Source organism: Labrus mixtus, chromosome 8, assembly GCF_963584025.1.
Source record: "Labrus mixtus chromosome 8, fLabMix1.1, whole genome shotgun sequence".
In the NCBI taxonomy this organism is placed as follows: Eukaryota; Metazoa; Chordata; class Actinopteri; order Labriformes; family Labridae; genus Labrus; species Labrus mixtus.
Window position 1 is genome coordinate 24858231 of NC_083619.1, and position 18756 is coordinate 24876986.

The window sequence follows — 18756 nt, forward strand, 5'->3', positions numbered from 1 at the left end:
CGTTTCTTTGAAAGCGTCTCCTCTGAGGATGGAGGGGGGGCAGTTCGGGATCTCTCTCTCCCTTCCAAAAAGGCAAAGAAGGGTTACTTCCAGCCTTTTATCACTTTTATTGAATACTCATGCAGCAGCGAACGGAGACCCACTTTATTTATCCTCAGAGGGCTGAGGACTCGGGTGGGGGCGGAGCTTTGTGCAGTGCAGCGTGCCGCCTGGAACAGCGGTGAAATATGCTGGAAATGCCTGGAAAACTCCAGGCCCTGCTCTCCCAGGAGAGCCCCATCTATAATAGGCCCTGGCTGTTTCCCTCTGCTCCCTCGCTGCAACCCTCTCCACACATAAATCTCTGCTCCCCGGCCCTGCTCTCCTCCTCCTCCTTCACTCCTGCATCTCTCCTTTCTTCTATCTTTCCCTCCACTTCTTCGTCCATTCAGCTGCTCCTCAACCATCCCTCGCTCCTTTGCCCTCCTCCTCCTCCTCCAAATCTTTTTTCATTTTCACCCTCTCTTCTTCTCTCTATTTCCCTGCTCCTTCACTCCAGCCCTTTGCCAACTTATAATTCTGAGCTCCGTAACCTTGTTCTACTCCTCCTTTTCCTCCGTCTTCCTTCTTCTCCTTCTGGCGCCCTTTTTCAGACTCTCCTCCATCCTCCCTTTTCTTCCCTTTGCTGTCTTCCTCCTCCATATATTCTCCTTGTTCCAAACATTTTTCTCCTCTCTCATAGTCTACATCTCTGTTTTTCCGGCTCTAGCTCTTGCCAAATAAAAAAAAAAAATCCAACCTTCTCAACCATACTCGTCTCCTTCTCCTTTGCAATTTCTGCTTTTCTCCTTCTTCTATCTTTTGCCTCAATCACCTATTCTATGCTCTGCTTTTTTCAACCCATAATTCTCTCCTCCCCTCATCTCGTCTTCTCTCCTCTCTTCTTCATTTCCCCTTTTCCTCCATTCAACTCTTTTTTTGCCCTCCCACCTGTTTCCTTTCTCCCCTCATCGTTCGTCATACTCCTCTTTTCCCTCTCATCTCACCTTTTCCTCTTTACCTTCTACCCTCCTTTTTCTCTCTTGCTGCTCCTCCTGCTCTCCTCCCGTTCTTTTTTCCTCCCTTTGTGTCTCTATACCCCCCACCTCATGCCCTCCTCCGCCTCCAAACGTCTCCTCATTCTCCCCCTCTGTTCTCCTCTCCTTTGATCTCCTTCTCCAGTCTCCTGCTTCTTTGCTTCAGCCTTTTTGCCAAATAATAAATCAGCGCTCAATGTATGCACCTTTGCTCTATTGTCTCCTTTCTCCTTCTGCCACCTTCTCCTCCATCCTCCCTTTCCACTCCTCTGCCAAATGTATTCCTTCTCCTCCTCCACTTGATTTCCTCTCTCCTGCTTCCTCCATCCATCTCAACGCCTCCTCTGAAAAATTATCTCTCACTGTATTTTCTGCCCTCCTTTACTCATCCACCCCTTCCTCCCTCCATCCTGTTTTCTTTTCTTCCTCCCCACTACTCTATTTTACTCACCTCACCTGTTTCTCTCTCCCCCAGCCTCCTCCTTCCTTCTTCTTCTCTCTCCCTTTGTTTTCCTCCCTTCTTCTCCTCTAACCGCTCACTTCTGTCTTCCTTCACGCCTTTGCCTACATCCTACCTGGAAACATCTCTTGCTCCTCTTATCTTCTTCTTCTCAATCCTTCTTGTTTATTCCTGTGTTTTCCTTCTCCTTTTAACTCGCCCCTCTGTAATCTCCCCTTCATTTTTCCTTCTCTTCTCTCTAGCTTCATCTACACCTCTGAATCCTCCGACCAGTTTCTTCTCCAACTTGCTTGTAAATGTGTGTCCCCCCCTCCCTCCGTCTTTTCTCCTTCTAAGGGCCCTCAGTCACTCCTCTGATCTTTTCTCCCACCCAAATTTCTCTTTTCATCTACTCCTCGTTCCCCTTGTTCCCTCACTCCGACTCTCTCCAAGCCAAAACTCTGCTCTCAAACCTTCTTGCTTTCATGCTCCCTCAGCCCTCTGGTCTCTTCTAACCACCTGACTTTGTCTCCTCTTTTAGCTCTCGATTCTCCTCTTGTACTCTTGTGGCCTCGTCTGCACCTCTCTACCACTCCTTTGTTTTTCTTCCTCTGCCCTCTTTCTATCAATGTTTCCCTCCTCCATCTTACACCGCCCACTTTCCCCCCCCCGCCCTCCGCCTCCTCTCACCTGATTTCCTCTCCTGCCCTTATCCACTTTTCTTGTTGTCTTGCATCATCTTTATTTCTTTTTCTCTCTGCTCCCAAAACCCTGCTCTCTTCCTCTTGCTATTCTAGCTCTCAGCATCTTCTTCCCCCTTCTCCTCCCCTTCTTATCCCTCCTAGTCTCCTACTCCTCCCTCATTCAGACTGACATATCAGCCAGATTGACGGGTGTCAGTCCTAATACCAGTCGACGCTTTCTGTTAGGATCTACGTACTCTTCAGTATCTAACTCCCACACACAAACACAAACACACACACACACACACACACACACAACCCCAAAGCACACATCACAGGAGGGAAGAGGGGGGGACTTGCAGATGTCGTTTTAGCAGATTACTAGATTATCGAGGCATCGTGGTGAATTAAGCGGCGGCTAATTGTGGCGGTTATTTTATTCATTTCCTTTAATTGCTGTTACTTGTCACCTCAGATTACGCTTCCTGGGCCATAAGGATATCAGATCTGTCAGGTACTGCAGGGCTGTAGGATGAGGAAGCCCACACACACACACACACACACAAACACACACACAAACACACACACACACACACACATTTGAATAAGGCGCCACCGAGTTGTTTGAACCTACGCTCTGCTCTTAAACAAGGCTTGTCATGTCATTTTTAATTATCTTCATTTGAGAGAAAAGCATTTTGGATTGAAGCGGATTTTCTTCACCACCCAATTAGAGTGACAGAGTCAGTCAACCTTTCATGTTTGCTCGTATGGCACGATCATTATAGTATGGCACTAATGCAAGGTTTGGGGTATGACTCATTCTGACGGGGCTCACGCAAGACATGCTCATCTTCAGTGCTTCAGATAATAACATCCACCAAGAAGAAGAACATGTTCACTACCTTGGTTATAATTGTTTTCTTGCTCAGTCCTTCATTTCTTGGTATTTTATAACTGTTACACAAGCAGTCCAATAATAAAACTGGGTTGTTAATGCATTTCAAAGAAGGGCAATGCATTGGGTCAAAGACCTTCAAGGAGCCCTTGAAGCCCAATGTTCTTGAATAGAAGAAGATTTATATTTCCTGGTGAAAATGCTCAATGGTTGAAAAATCGAGTTATGTGACAGGGTAAGGTCATGAAGGCACAGAAGACAACTTAAGACTTCACAGTTTTGCAGATTAAAGGTATGATATTCAACATTTGAAACATGAATATAGTAGATATCAAATGTATCCTAACTAAATATATTGTTGCGTAACGACTTTCTAAAAAAGAGTAAAGTCAAACTCCCTCTGGATTTGTTGTTCTTAGCTCTGTGTTCACACCGGCGGGACGCACTTTCTTCAGCTTTGTTATGTTTCGCTCAGAGGCTCAAACATGTTTCTAACATGTTTTATTCATGTGAATCCCTCTCCACTAAGGAACGCTGTATGTAGAGGCGTAATGGCACTGAGGGACAGCTTTGTTTTGGTTTGAGAGACTGGTGCTACAGTGCAAAATAACTCATTACAATTCCATTGACGAGATGCACAGAAAGGTAGAGTTGGTGTCAACAGTAGGACAAATGTATGATTAGGAAGCAACAGAATCAGTATCAGGTTGATGCACCATGCACCTTTCAAAACTGCTAAATTGCTAGTGGGGTTTATATAACCATTTTTATATTCCAATATGTTCCATTACCCTTAATCAAAAGGTTTCCTTTATGAAGTCATGCTTGCAGCTTTGTGAAATTACATAAAGAAACGGTTCATAACACAGAAATAAATAAAAAAAACACTGCAGTGAGTCGTGTTGCATTCATCTCAATCTTTACATGCTGTAAATGCCAAAAGAGTTCTGATTTAACCCACAAACCCCATCTGAGAGTATTTTTGTTTTTGATGATTCAGAAAGGAATTGCACAACTGTTTGAGGGCGGAATAGTGGAGAGCTTGAAACTAATGATCAGAGATGATAACATACAGTCCATCACTGTGCAGAGTAACAGCAAGTGGAAGAAACTATTTTTTCGGGGGTACGGGAGGACTATTGGTTATCCAGGTTAATGTACATCTAGGAATGCTAATTAAAGAAAACTGGACACCTTTAATACGACTCCTGAAGATGTTTTGAATTGTGACCTTGATGAGAATCTAAAGCAAGTTAATTTGCATTTTACTTTACATTTCCGTAGACATTTTCAGAGACCTTTCTGAGGATGCCATCTGAGCCCGTTTTGGTGTGAACCTGTGCCGATGCAAACCATCAAACATTGATGGTTCAGCTGGGTTTCTGTTGGAAGAGGAGACTCAAGCCAATGGTGGCGTCTCCTGCTCTCTGTGTCGGCTCTCTGAGCAGTCGTGCTCAGCCTCTGTTTATCCTCAAACATCCCCTCTTGTCAACAGATTAGGACTGAACCCCGCTGTCTCTTCCTCTCTTCGTCTCTCTCTGCCTCCATCTCTCCGTCTTTTGGCCTGTCTCTTTACATCTGCGCCTCTGCTCTATTCTTGTGACGGGAGAGAGGAGTGGGAGGAGGAGGGGGGGAGTAGAGGGAGAAAAAGAAAGTCTATGTATGTGTGTGTGAAAGAGAGAGAGAGAGAGGAGAGAGATGGGACAGGTGCTTGCAGTGCGAGAATTGCTTTACTTGCTTTGCTTGCATGATCAGGCTGCAGAAATGTTCAGCTCTAGCAAAAGTGCTGTTCAAGAAATCAGCTCTGAGAAACAGGCTTTCCTCGCCCGTGGCCAGACCGGCGCTGGCAGCACAGTGTCGGATCACAGCCACAACACGCTACACCAGACCCACACACACGTTTACACAAACAGTGTCGAGCGGTGTAATTACAGAGGCCCACAGACACGCGGTCAACCGCACAGAGATGTAGTTGGCCCATGTTATGAAGCCAGGAACAGCACTGGACTGTAGAATAAACCAGCCTGCTCAGAAAGAGAGAGAGAGATGGTCAGAGCTTTCAGCAGGAAGAAGACACCTGGAAGAGTCCAAACAGGCTGAACACACATTAGACTGCAGCTGCTGCATGTTGGGGACGGATTCACTCTGATCACATTTACAGGCTTACACCGGCTCAGCTGGAGACCAAGAGCTGCTGCTCTGCTCTTCTCTGTTCTCCACTGTGCTCCTTCTGTTCTGTCCTCTACCGGCTTCTATTTTTCTTTTTTCTTTTACGGTGGTTTCACATTAGGAACCTGGGCCCGGATCCGAGTACACTTGACCCCAAAGTATGGTTCATGTGATCACAAACATACCGTACCCGAGTCCACTTGGGCACGTTTCATTTGTACTCGAGTACCATCCGAGGTTGATGCGAACTCAACTGTGCTCCACTGTTGTATTCACTATAGTCTGTTCTCTTCACTATGGTCTCTTCTGTCCACTATGGTCTATTCTGCTCTCCACTGTTCTGTTCACTATGATATGTTCTGCTTTCAACTGTTTTGTTTACTGTGGTCTGTTCTGCTCTCAACTGTTCTGTTCACTATGGTCTGTTCTATTTTGTTCACTATGATATGTACTGTTCTGTTCAATATGGTCTGTTCTGTTTTGTTCACTATGGTCTGTTCTGTCCTGTTCACTATGGTCTGTTCTGTTTTGTTCACTATGGTCTGTTCTGTCCTGTTCACTATGGTCTGTTCTGCTCTCAACTGTTCTGTTCACTATGGTCGGTTCTGCTCTCCACTGTTCTGTTCACTATGGTCTGTTCTGCTTTGTTAACTATGGTCTGTTCTGTTTTGTTCACTATGGTCGGTTCTGCTCTCCACTGTTCTGTTCACTATGGTCTGTTCTGCTTTGTTCACTATGGTCTGTTCTGTCCTGTTCACTATGGTCTGTTCTGTTTTGTTCACTATGGTCTGTTCTGTCCTGTTCACTATGGTCTGTTCTGCTCTCAACTGTTCTGTTCACTATGGTCGGTTCTGCTCTCCACTGTTCTGTTCACTATGGTCTGTTCTGCTTTGTTCACTATGGTCTGTTCTGTCCTGTTCACTATGGTCTGTTCTGCTCTCAACTGTTCTGTTCACTATGGTCTGTTCTGTTTTGTTAACTATGGTCTGTTCTGTTTTGTTCACTATGGTCGGTTCTGCTCTCCACTGTCCTGTTCACTATGGTCTGTTCTGCTCTCAACTGTTCTGTTCAATATGGTCTGTTCTGTTTTGTTAACTATGGTCTGTTCTGTTTTGTTCACTATGGTCTGTTCTGCTTTGTTCACTATGGTCTGTTCTGCTTTGTTAACTATGGTCTGTTCTGTTTTGTTCACTATGGTCGGTTCTGCTCTCCACTGTTCTGTTCACTATGGTCTGTTCTGCTTTGTTAACTATGGTCTGTTCTGTTTTGTTTACTATGGTCGGTTCTGCTCTCCACTGTTCTGTTCACTATGGTCTGTTCTGCTTTGTTCACTATGGTCTGTTCTGTTTTGTTTACTATGGTCGGTTCTGCTCTCAACTGTTCTGTTCACTATGGTCGGTTCTGCTCTCCACTGTTCTGTTCACTATGGTCTGTTCTGCTTTGTTCACTATGGTCTGTTCTGTCCTGTTCACTATGGTCTGTTCTGCTCTCAACTGTTCTGTTCACTATGGTCTGTTCTGTTTTGTTAACTATGGTCTGTTCTGTTTTGTTCACTATGGTCGGTTCTGCTCTCCACTGTCCTGTTCACTATGGTCTGTTCTGCTCTCAACTGTTCTGTTCAATATGGTCTGTTCTGTTTTGTTAACTATGGTCTGTTCTGTTTTGTTCACTATGGTCTGTTCTGCTTTGTTCACTATGGTCTGTTCTGCTTTGTTAACTATGGTCTGTTCTGTTTTGTTCACTATGGTCGGTTCTGCTCTCCACTGTTCTGTTCACTATGGTCTGTTCTGCTTTGTTAACTATGGTCTGTTCTGTTTTGTTCACTATGGTCGGTTCTGCTCTCCACTGTTCTGTTCACTATGGTCTGTTCTGCTTTGTTCACTATGGTCTGTTCTGTTTTGTTTACTATGGTCGGTTCTGCTCTCCACTGCTCTGTTCACTATGGTCTGTTCGGTCCTGTTCACTATTATCTGTTCTGTTTTGTTCACTATGGTCTGTTCTGTTTTGTTCACTATGGTCGGTTCTGTTTTGTTCACTATGGTCTGTTCTTTTTTGTTCACCATGGTCTGTTCTGTTTTGTTCACTATGGTCTGTTCTGTTTTGTTCACTATGGTCGGTTCTGCTCTCCACTGTTCTGTTCACTATGGTCTATACTGTTTTGTTCACTATGGTCTGTTCTGTCCTGTTCACTATGGTCTGTTCTGTCCTGTTCACTATGGTCTGTTCTGTTTTGTTCACTATGGTCTGTTCTGTTCTGTTCACTATGGTCTATACTGTTTTGTTCACGATGGTCTTTTCTATTCACTATGGTCTGTTCTGCTCTCAACTGTTCTGTTCACTATGGTCTGTTCTGTTTTGTTCACTATGATCTGTTTTGTTTACTGGTCTGTTTTGCGCTCCACTGTTTTGTTCACTATGGTCTGTTCTGTTCATTGTGGTCTGTTCTGCTCTCCACTGCTCTGTTCACTATGGTCTGTTATGTTCACTATGGTCTGTTCTGTTTATTGTGGTCTGTTTTGCTCTCCACTGTTTAGTTCACTATATGGTCTGTTCTGTTCACTACGTTCTGTTCTGTTCAATATGATCTGTTCTGTTATGTTCTCTTCACTATGGTCTCTTCTGTCCACTATGGTCTGTTTTGTTCACTATGGTCTGGTCTGTTCTGTTCACTATGATATGTTCTGTTCTTTCTTTTTCTACCTCTGCTCTGTTTCTGACTGTGTTCTCTTTCTATTCTGCTCTCTATTGTTCTGTTGTGTTCGGGTTTCCGTTCAGTTTCTCTTTAGTAATCCCCTCCTCTGTGCCTCTCTCTCTTCTCTCTGCTGCTCTGTTTATGTTCTGTTTCTAATGTTCTCTGTTGGTTCTGCTTCGCTATTGTGTTAATCTTGTTTTCTGATTCGTTTTTTTCCTCTTCTTTTAAACACTGTTGCCTTTTTTCTGATCCGTCCTGTATTGTGTGCTGTTTCTGATTTCCTCACTGTTGGTTTGCTGTTCGTCTCTTCTCAGTTTTTCTCTTTTGATTTTGACTCTTGTTCCATCCTATTCAGTTAAATTCCTTTCTGTTCTAGTCTCCTTGCTCCTTTCTACTCTGTTGTTCTTCTGTCTGCTCTTTTCTGTCTTGTTCTTTTTTCTGCTCTGCTTTGCTTTGTTCTGTTTGATTCTCTATAGCACCAATAATCAAACTCTCCTGATCTGATTAACTGTCTTCTCTCTTCTCTTTCATCCACTTCAGCCAAAGCTCTCTGTATCTTTAGCCCTAATTAATCGGAGCTGCTTGGATTATTGATTGTCACAGATTTATCATTGTATCAGCTGATCCAATCTGATACATTCTATTATATCCTCATCAAAAGACGAATACATTCAATCTTCAGTCCAGCGTGCTCAGACTTTCAGCACATGTTCAGCTCTATTCTCTTCATTGTAAGGAGGAATAATAACCTTCTATTCTCTACTGAGGCGACCGGCTCTGCTGCAGCCTGCGAGCTCCTCTGACTGTCTGTCTGCACAGATCACCGTCTGTGGTTCATCACACCGGCGGCCTGCGGCACCGGGGACCCAGGTGCTGAGGCAGGTACACGCACACTCACACGCGCACACACACATACTCACACTCACACACAGTTGAACTACTCACATCAGGCCACCTCAATTAATCACCTCTGCCTTTGGAGCCGTGACTGCCCTCAAACACAAACGCACACTCATCCTGTCTCTCACTGAAGTGTGTGTGTGTGTGTGTGTGTGTGTGTGTGTGTGTGTGTGTGTGTGTGTGTGTGTGAGGGGGAAGAGAAAAAGAGAGAGACAGAGAGGGCAATCTATCAAGGTGATCGATAAAGAGGGACATTAATATTAGTAATGGGGGCTCTCCTTCAGTCCACTGAATATGTCTCCGTCTTTACAGTAAAATATGAATTTTTCTTGGCACCTGCACGTTCGCAGCAAGGGGCCGCGCGCGCGGACACCAGCACGCCAGACTCTGCATGCTAAGAGGAGAATGCACGGGTCTCTATTATCTCTCACTCCCTCTCTCTCACAGACACACACACACACACACACACACACACACACACACTGACTTTGAGTCTCGAGGGACACTTGTGCTGGTCTTTACTCTCTGTTCTTTTTCTTAGAAACACACACACACACACAACTCTGATTTAAGGAATAAACATACCTGGCGCGTGTGTGCAGTGTTGTGTGTGCACGTGTGTTGGAAATTGATCTTGTGTGACTCATGTTAAAGCCAGACTGTGCATTGGATCCATGCCTCATCAATCATCCCCAGTTGGCAGCTATGCGCTGTATGTGAGTGTGTGAGCGTGTGTCTGCGTGTGTGTGCGTGCGTGCGTGCGTGCGTGTCTGTGTGCGTGTGTGTCTGCGTGTGTGTGCGTGCGTGTCTGCGTGTGTGTGTCTGTCTGTGCGTGTGCGCCCATGCGTGTACGTGTGTTTGTAACACATCTTGTGCTGACCCACGCTGCGTTTGTTTGTGTCAATCCGCTCATGCGTTGCAAAGGTCACGTCAAAGCAATGTCGCGTGCAGATGCTGCACATCTCTCTCGTGAACGTGTAATTGAAGAAAAATGAACGCAACGTTTGTGTCAGCACTCTAAATCTCTTTTTTTTCCTTCTTCCCCCCCAGCAGAGCGGAGACCCTGAACACCCCATGACTCTTTTCCCTTCAGCGCCTGCGGGCTATAATGATGATGTCCAGGGCAGCACAAATCTATAACAACATAACACATTGCCAGACATACAGAAGCACACACACACACATGCGGAGCCAGAGAGCAGACAGAAAGACACCCACAAAGCGCACAGAGCAGGGTGAAGAGGCAGGGTATATAAAGGAGAAGAGAAGGGCATTGAACAGGGAAACTTTGAGAGTGTTTCAACATCTCTTACCTTGGTTCAAAGTGATCGCCAAAGTTATGATCCACAGGGCTGGCATGGTTCAGCCGAGCGCATTCAGATTCCTCCCCTCGGCTCTGCTTCCCCGAAAAGACACCATCAATTCCTCCCGAGCGGGTGACTTTAGCTGGAATCCTCTTTGAGTCATGAGAGTGAAAAAAGCCAAATTTAGAGAAGAAAAAAAAAAATCCTATGTCTCTTTTTTCCTCTCTCCTCCTTTCCTTTTTTCTACTCGTTTCCTTGTTTTTCCCGTGCGTAAAACAAATCTCTCTCCACTTTTTATTTTTTTTTGCTCCTATCAGTCTGCGTCTCTTTTCCTCTCTGCGCTCCAGATTCCCATTTAAACAGGACTGAATTCCTCTCTCCCTCTTTTCCTCTCTCTCTCTCTACCCCTCTCTGCCCACCCCCCCCCCCCCCCTCCTTTCATACAATCAGTAGCGCACACCCCCTCCCTCTTTCCTCCACCGTCTCCTCCACCTCCTCCCCTCTCCAAAATCTCCGTTTTGGACAACACAGAGAGGAGGTGGAGGGCGCTCCAGCGGACGCAGCGAGAACTGCGCTTTGAACATGAGAGTTCCGTGAGTGAGGCTATGTCAACATTTTAGTTGATATCTATACGGTTTATGAGCATTTCTGTTACTGTTAAACTTATATACAAACAAGATGGCTACAAACACAAACGGAACATGTAGCCTAATTTGACAGCACTAATAACTACTTTTCCAATGAGCTTGTTTCTGTGAGAAAGGCGTTCTTCATCAACACAACATTTCTGCAAAACATTTTTTTTTTTCATGATTTCAAACAAATGATTTCTGTATTTCTGTCATCGTCCCAGCTTTTCTTACTGGTTCAAGACAGCGTATAGAAAGTTGATGTATGTACATGCATGCTCCATCACATTGTGGAAACATGTGACTCAAAATGTGACGGATGGTCGGCCTGGGTTGCACACACTCAGGTGAACGCAGTCCTGATAAAGCAGATTAACAGAGTTTGAACAAAAATGACAAATGTTTACCTTGTTTATTGTGATGTTAAGGGTCATGGGCATCATGGTGGAGGGGAAAGAAACGTGGGACTGACCACTCAGGGCTCCAAATGAAGGGAGGGGCCCTTATTAGGCCTGAACAATATTTACATATACAGTTTTTGTTTGGGTTTGTTCCTCTCCAGGTCTTAGCTGTAAGGTCAAAATTGCTGGTAAAAATTCTAATACGTGTAACTTTGAAAAGAAAACAACCCGCACAATATTCTCGCTAGGCATCACCAATTAATTAGAAATAAATCACAACATTTCATTCCCTCTGAACCTTTGTTAAATGTGTTCTCAAACAATTTCCCCACCATGATCCTAAGTAGAAAATGCTCCGCCTCCTGTGTGTGCTCAGGTGTGGAACATTTAGTCTAATTAGAACTGTCTCTCAATCATCAACAGTAACATGTGTCACTCACCCCAAATATCAACATATATGAAGGCCAGCACAGGCTATCCTTTGAAACTGTAGTGCAGGAGGAACATTTTGACAACCTGTATTTAAAGCTGTTAAGGGGTTGCTTGTGTAATGGAGGTGTGGTTGTAGCAATATCACAGGCTTGGGGGGGGGGAGGGGACCAATTTGATATCCTTTCATGGGGCTCAGAAATCCTGGTGACACCCCTGTTGAGAAACCTTACTTAAAGTGTCAAAACTGACAAATTCAGATTTTGTTGTCTGCCAACATCACAACCCAACATGAAAATGACATAAGGCCTACATTTTTGTACGAGTTATCGTTCTTCCTTTTAATTTGTCAAGCTAATACCTTGTAGTTGGCCCACTAGGCATGAATTTATTTACAACATTTTGTCTTGACTAATATGGTCCACATGTCACATTCAGGGGAAAAACAAGGAACTGGACCCATGTGCAGAATTACCTAAATATATTTAATAAACAAAAAGGCCAAATGCAAAACAAAAACTTACTTCAAAAGCCAAAAACTAGAAGTCAAAACACGTGAAACACAGGTAAGCAGCGGTCTGGCATAGGACATGGGAAACAACCGACAACACCAACAAACGACATACGACTGACACAGAGGGGAAGAAACACAGAGACTAAATAGACACAGGGTAATCAGACACAGGTGAGACTAACAAGACACAGGTGAGGACAATCAGAGCCATCACACTGGGAAACACACAGAGGCAGGAATACAATACAAGAAACACTGAGGAGAACTACAAACTAAGTCATGAAACACTGAAGAAAGTAACAAAAACACACTAGAACATAAAGAAACACTAGGGTACGAAGTTACAAAATAACACAGGAAACACTAAAGACTAAACTGTGAAACATTAGGACAAAAACACACAAGGGAAACAAGCAACACTAGGATAAATGAAAACATGGAAACCTAAACGCTGAAATACAAAACTAAATAAGACCAAATCATGACACCACAGTGAAATCCAATGTGACAATTTGTTTTTAATTTTTGGTTACCTTTCTGTATGTTTCTTACAGTGTAGCATAACAAGAGTATCTAAGTAACAGAAGACTATTTCCATTACAGGTAGAAAGTAGGTTTCTGGAATTTATTGGGTTTAAAATGAAAAAATAAAACACAATTCTTTCAAATATTTAAAGAAAACATAGTTATAATATCACTTTGACACTAACATGACTAAACAGTCTGGAAATACGGCGACATTGAAGAGCGTGCATTTGACGATAGCAATATTTGAATGATATTACTTTGATGGAAACTGATTGTGTTTTAATTACAGGACTCTTTTTTTGTACATAGAATGAGTCAGTATGAACGCTCAGTCCTTCACCCTCAAACAGCTGGATGTATTTATGAACATCCGTCTGTGTGAGGACTGTGACTACTTAGCGTGTAATTAACTAGTAGCATGTGGACAATGTTAGGCGGATTAATAACCCGTGTACGGGTATAAACATGTGGTAACAATATTCCCCAAACCACAGTCCATAAAGGGCGGACGAAGGGGAGAGATAAGAGGGATGAAAGGAAACCACTGAGAAAAAGAGAACAACAAAAGGAAAGAGGAAGAAGGTCAACAGAGTGTGAAGCAGATGTACTTGTATGTGTTAAGACAGAAGGAAATGATGATATACTTTGTTGTAGAATAAAACACTTCTGTTAATATGACATGTTATTTAACTGAATTCAACAGTGGTTCATTCTTTTGTTTTGAACTGGGGACTTTGAATTATTGCATTGTACTGCCCTCTGTTGGGCGACTGCTTTAAGTGCATGGGACAAAAATAGAAGGAGTCTGGCTTTGAAAACCTGTTGAGAACTTCTACATTGGATGTTGGGTTTATGGGCTGTTTCATTAATAATTAATAAGAAAATGTTTGGACAATGTGAACAAGATCACCAAGGAAACAACTCTTTGTGAAAAAAAGGAACACATCTAACCTTTGAGACCGGTGGATATTTGATATGATATGATATGATATGATATTTAAAGCATAGGAATTTGAAGATTTGAATGTGAATATGTGATTTTATCATATTGTCTTTTAATATTGTGATGTTTCAAGACTATACTGTATAAATAAGTTGTTTGGAAGAGGTTATACACTTCAACACTAAAGACATTCAAGAAGGTAGCAAGTCTTGAATCCAAAATGAAGCAGAACAAAATACTCACATTTCTCTTGTGTATTTGTTATTTTCAATCTCTGGTGACAGCTCTCTGACTTGTAACAAACAAACAAGTGCAAAATAAACAAGTGAGTTGTACAGTAAGTCAGTTTGTCGTCCTACTTGACATGAATATTGAGTTCTAGGTTCAGCAACAAGAAGGTTATGCACCGTAATAATCGGGCCGGCTGTGGCTCAGTTGGTAGAGTCGGTCGTCTCTCAACCAGAAGGTCGGGGGTTTGACCCCCAGCTCCTGCAGCCACATGTCCGATGTGTCCTTGGGCAAGACACTTAACCCCAAGTTGCTCCTGCTGCGTATGAATGGGATTAGTTACTCCTGATGGTCACTTTACATAGCAAACAGTGTGTGAATGTGTAGGTGTGACCTGCAGTGTAAAAGCACTTTGAGTAGTCAAAATACTAGAAAAGTTCAACACAAGCTGAAGTCCATTTACCTTGTAATACACCAGAACATTTCATCACATTGTTAAAGTTCATGAACAGCAAGAATCAACAACAACACAGGTGAAATTAACCCAAATGCATGTTTATTGAAGTCAACAACTGAACTGGTATTTGAACACAAAAATAAAATCAAACAAATTCTGTATGAACATACCAGTCAACAGACGCAAACCCACCACAGCATGCGGTCAGGACTCGTCTTGATGACATCATCAGCCATAGTACAAATTGACATACATGACAGCACTGTTCTCATATGATATGGATATTTATTCAAAAGGAAGACTTTTCATCCAAAATAATAATTCCTAAAAACAGACACGTGGTTTTAGTCGTCGAAATAAAAAAGGAGTTTTTCTTGTGAACGCAACACACACAAAGAGTGTCTCCGGAGTCTGTTTGGGTCAATTAATACACACCTCACACTCATACACAAACACACATACACACACATATGAACAAATACACCATAGTCACAGACATCATGCCTGCGTGCATATCCAGATATGTGTGTGGATGTGTATGTACCCAAAGTGTGTGTGTGCAAAGTGTGTACGGGTGCGCTTGAAAGAGTAAAGGCAACACTACAGTATATACATGAAATTATATCAAAGTGGTTGCTGAAACAATCAAATACGCCGAAATAAAAGTACTAACTTCAAGTTTTGGGAAATCAATTTTTGTTTTTTTAAAAGAAAAGAGAAAAAAAAAACATAATTATGAACTGAACGAAAAAAGACGATGCACACCTCTTAAAAACCATAATTTAAAAATCAATTTGTTTACTAGAAAAAGGAGAGATGAGTGGCAGGTGGTGTGCGACTGCCTGAAGAGATGGCGGTGAAGGTTAAGTGTTGGGGCAGGACAGCTCGGACTGACTGAATTAAGGGAGAGAAGAAAAAAAACACTCCGCTGTTTGCTAGAATGTGGTGACAGCTCGTCAATACCGCACTGATGCAATGAAATATGAATTAGGCTGACTGCATGTCCCAATTTAACGCCACTTTACCCCGACTTAGCTTTAATATAGCAGTGGCTGGGAGGAAAAAAAAAAGCAGAAGGAGTCCTACTTCTTCGCCACTTTTCATCGTGTTAGTCCAAGCACCGTAGCTTTGAGGGGTTGTACTCGTGGGTCTAACTGGGTCACGGCCCGATGTCTGCAGATCAGAGAACAGCAGGGAGGTCAGCCGGGGCCCGGCCGCCACTCTCGTCTCGGGAGAGGGCGCTCGTCGGCACTTCTCATCTTCTCCGACACTATCTACATTTCCAACCGTTTCTCATGCAAGCTACATGCTAGCACATTAACTAAGACGAAGGACAGGACGATAAGTTACAGGCAAATACAGGTCCATTAGTTTTGAAAAAGACACTACACTTTGTTGAGTATGAGGCAGGTTTTTCCTTTTTCTCCATTCGCAGGATTAGACCGGGGTTAAATACAAATCAAAGATTTCTCTTCGAAGGGGGACGAGTCACCCCTCTGAGACGAAGCCCGTCCTCTGGTCTGCAGACATGAACGCCGTTAAAGCTGTCGCAGCGCTAAACAACAGGGTAAGCGCTGCTCTAATTTCTTCCAACTATTCATCTCAAGTTTGTTTAAAGCTGTCGAGTTCACGTCCAAATAGCCTCCGGCGGAATTCAAAACACTGTTTTGTAGCCAAGTTTACAGCAGCGTCGGCTTACACAGCCAACCCACATTCCTCCAAAGTAAATAAAAAGGATCAAAAACAGCCGACCCTTGCTTCAGGTCACATTACCCTTTAGAAGTTTAGCTAGCTTATAGACACACTAACCAGGCTGCTTGACTTCCAAGCAGCTAGCTAGCTAGGTTAGCAACAATGCAGGGAAAGGTACAGAAAAGCACAATCCCTGAACATTCCCCAAAAATAAAAATAAAAGGTTGTACAAAAACTATCACAGACTTAACTGTCTACGGGTCGACGGACAACAGCAAATGGATTCCTCTCCTATGAACACTTGGAAAAAGTGTCGCAGAGAGCCGTTAGCACGCGCAAACAAACCTACAGGCTCTACTTCTACTGTATGTTTACGTGGACTCCTGATTGAGAGCGAGACCAGCATGAGAATCAGACATCGATCAGAGATGGAGAGAGAGAGAGAGGAGGGAAGACGGAGTGATGAGGAGGGGAGAGGCAGGGTGAAGGTGGATCAGGACGCAGACAGGATGATTGATTAAAGAATGAGAAGAAGTGGACGAGTGAAGCAGAGGAGGGAGGGAGGAGGAGGAGAAAAAAAAAAAGGACGTTTAAGTTCCTAAACGACTTTGTTCAGTGTTAGTGCAGCCAGACTCCGGCTCGGCTCCATGCCCACCAAGCCAAACGTTGGCATGTGAACAGTCTGGAGCCCAGAGCCTCTTAGTTAGATTGCAATCAATTTCCATGACCGGGCCAAGTGGAGCTCACCAGTGCCAAAGTTAACTCCCACCCTCAATAAAACGCCCTTTCTTTATGGGAACCTTTTTGTTAAGCTGGAGAATGATCCCCTGCTCACTGTGAAAGAAACAAATACAGAAAGGAATTCTTTTTAAATATTTTTTTGCTAGGACGTTTTGTCGTAATGCAAGTAGGCGTTCCGGTTTGGCGCTGCTGTTGAAAGCAAAGTTTGCATTATCACCTCCCCGGAGCAGTGGACCGTGCCAGCGCTTTATAGAGGAAGCCATGATGTCACTGCTTGATGAACTAGCGCCAGGTGGCCTCGCCAAAGACAGACAAGTCTGCTGCGGGGAGAAAAAAAAAAACAGCCGAGTCAATGTTCGGCATTGTTGGCCCCCCCCCCCCCCAGTGGCTTAAGACTCCGACAAACACTTTTGACACCCTTTTTGAAACAATGTTCGAACGAGGTTTTGCTACAGTTTAGTGTTTGGGGAGCAGACATGGTTGGATGAAAAATGGTCGGCACTGAAGGTTGCGCAAAAAAAAAAAAAAAAGGATTACGAAATAAACCAAACGTGTATTTCGAAAAACTGAAAATTCAAGTTATAAATCAGATTGATGGACTCCTAGACTGACAAAGAGACGGACACTGTAAACTGTTAACACTGGAACGGTAACACACTGAGACACCGAGGAGAGAGAAAAAAAATCTCTCGTTAAGTCCCCAAATGAAGAAAGAAATCAACAAAACAAGAACGTTCCTCATACAAATTATTTGCGGTTAAGGTTAGTTCATCGTCGGTATTTTCATATTTTTTCTCCCCCAGATATTGATAGTTTCGACTCTGCATTTCCACGCATGTAATAAAAACAGGCAGGCTTCTCTTTTTTTTTTTCTTTTTTTTTCGAGTATATAAGTTACTGTACTGCAGTAACAGACTGTGTGAGAGAGAGAGAGAGAGAGAGAGCGAGAGAGAGAAGAGAAGGAGAGACAGAAAGAGAGAGATTGTGTATTTACAGCACACCAAACATTTTCTGTCAAGTAAAAAGAATGCTATATAATTCTATATATATATATTTATATATGTATACTGGAGCCCCTCAGCTTGGTAGCACAAGGCGGGAATGCTATTTGTGTTGTTGCATGTTGTATGGGTTGCTGCGCTGTGGGAAATTCGACGGCGTCGTATCGGGGGGGAGGGGGGGTTGGGGGTCTGCGAGGACTCGGAGGAAAAGAGGTTTGATGGTATAAAAAGATTAAACGGCGAGAGGGAGGGAGATTACGTTTGTCAGTCATAATATGCTTTGGATGGATTTCTCTACCACGGGGATGTTTACAGAGGGATACTGCCTTGTTAGATGGAGGGGAATGGGTACATGTGGAAAGACAGAGCTGGTTTAAGGTTTAAATGTTGAGGAGGAGGCGTGACAAGTGAAATATCAGCTCAGGAAACCGGAATGTGAGTTACAATTTTTGCTTTTCTTTTTTTTTTTCCGAGGCGCTGACAAGTTAGAAATGGGACGTGATGCTCGTGTAAAAATGTGTTGATGATTCATTCAGACATGTTAGTAGGAGGCTCGTGTTTGTTCAAGTCTGTGGGAGAAGATATCACCCCCCCCCCCCCTCCCACAAATGACTTGTGTGTGTGTGTGTGTGTGTGTTGGAGTGTGTGACTTCAGTTCGTCCGTATGTCAGTGCAAATCTCACTTCCCTGTATCAATGCAAAGAGGGTAGTACCAGTTGAAGCTCGACTCGTCGCTCGATCGTGCCCACAGTTCTTTCCCTCCCCCTGCCCTCCCCTCCCCTCAACCCTCCAACCGAGTGAAGAACTGAAGCGTCGTGAAAACAAATGGAGGTTTTTTTCTTATTTCCCTTCGCTCCTTCCCCCTCTCTTCTCCTCTCCTCTCCTCCACGTCCTCCATCTTTCCCCTCCTCCTTTTTTTTTTCTCCCCTCCGTCTAAATGAAGTACTCCTTCTTGTCCTCTGCTCCAGAATGGCCTCCTTCCGCGTTGATTATGGCCGTGTCCGCATCGGGAGCATCGTCCGAGCCCTTGGCCTCGTGGGTCAGATACGTTCC

The 18756-nt window shown here is 43.7% G+C and overlaps 3 protein-coding genes across 5 annotated transcripts in view; 1 reads left to right on the forward strand and 2 right to left on the reverse strand.

Annotated features, from left to right (window-relative positions):
* Positions 1-10524, reverse strand: part of kirrel1b (kirre like nephrin family adhesion molecule 1b) — a 100831-nt gene extending 90307 nt beyond the window's left edge. Inside the window, exon 1 of the mRNA XM_061045359.1 lies at positions 10150-10524. Within this exon, the coding sequence (XP_060901342.1) occupies positions 10150-10195 (46 nt within the window). The 5' untranslated portion in view covers positions 10196-10524. The remainder of the gene's footprint in view (positions 1-10149) is intronic.
* Positions 1-18756, forward strand: part of LOC132979516 (uncharacterized) — a 358936-nt gene that overhangs the window by 128806 nt on the left and 211374 nt on the right. The gene's annotated exons all lie outside the window — the stretch shown is intronic.
* The window catches only part of cadm3 (cell adhesion molecule 3), a 114070-nt gene continuing 109660 nt past the window's right edge, over positions 14347-18756 (reverse strand). For all 3 annotated transcript variants that reach the window (XM_061045360.1, XM_061045361.1, XM_061045362.1), the window contains one exon: positions 14347-18755. In XM_061045360.1, coding sequence (XP_060901343.1) covers positions 18637-18755 — 119 coding nt within the window. In that variant the 3' untranslated portion in view covers positions 14347-18636. The remainder of the gene's footprint in view (position 18756) is intronic.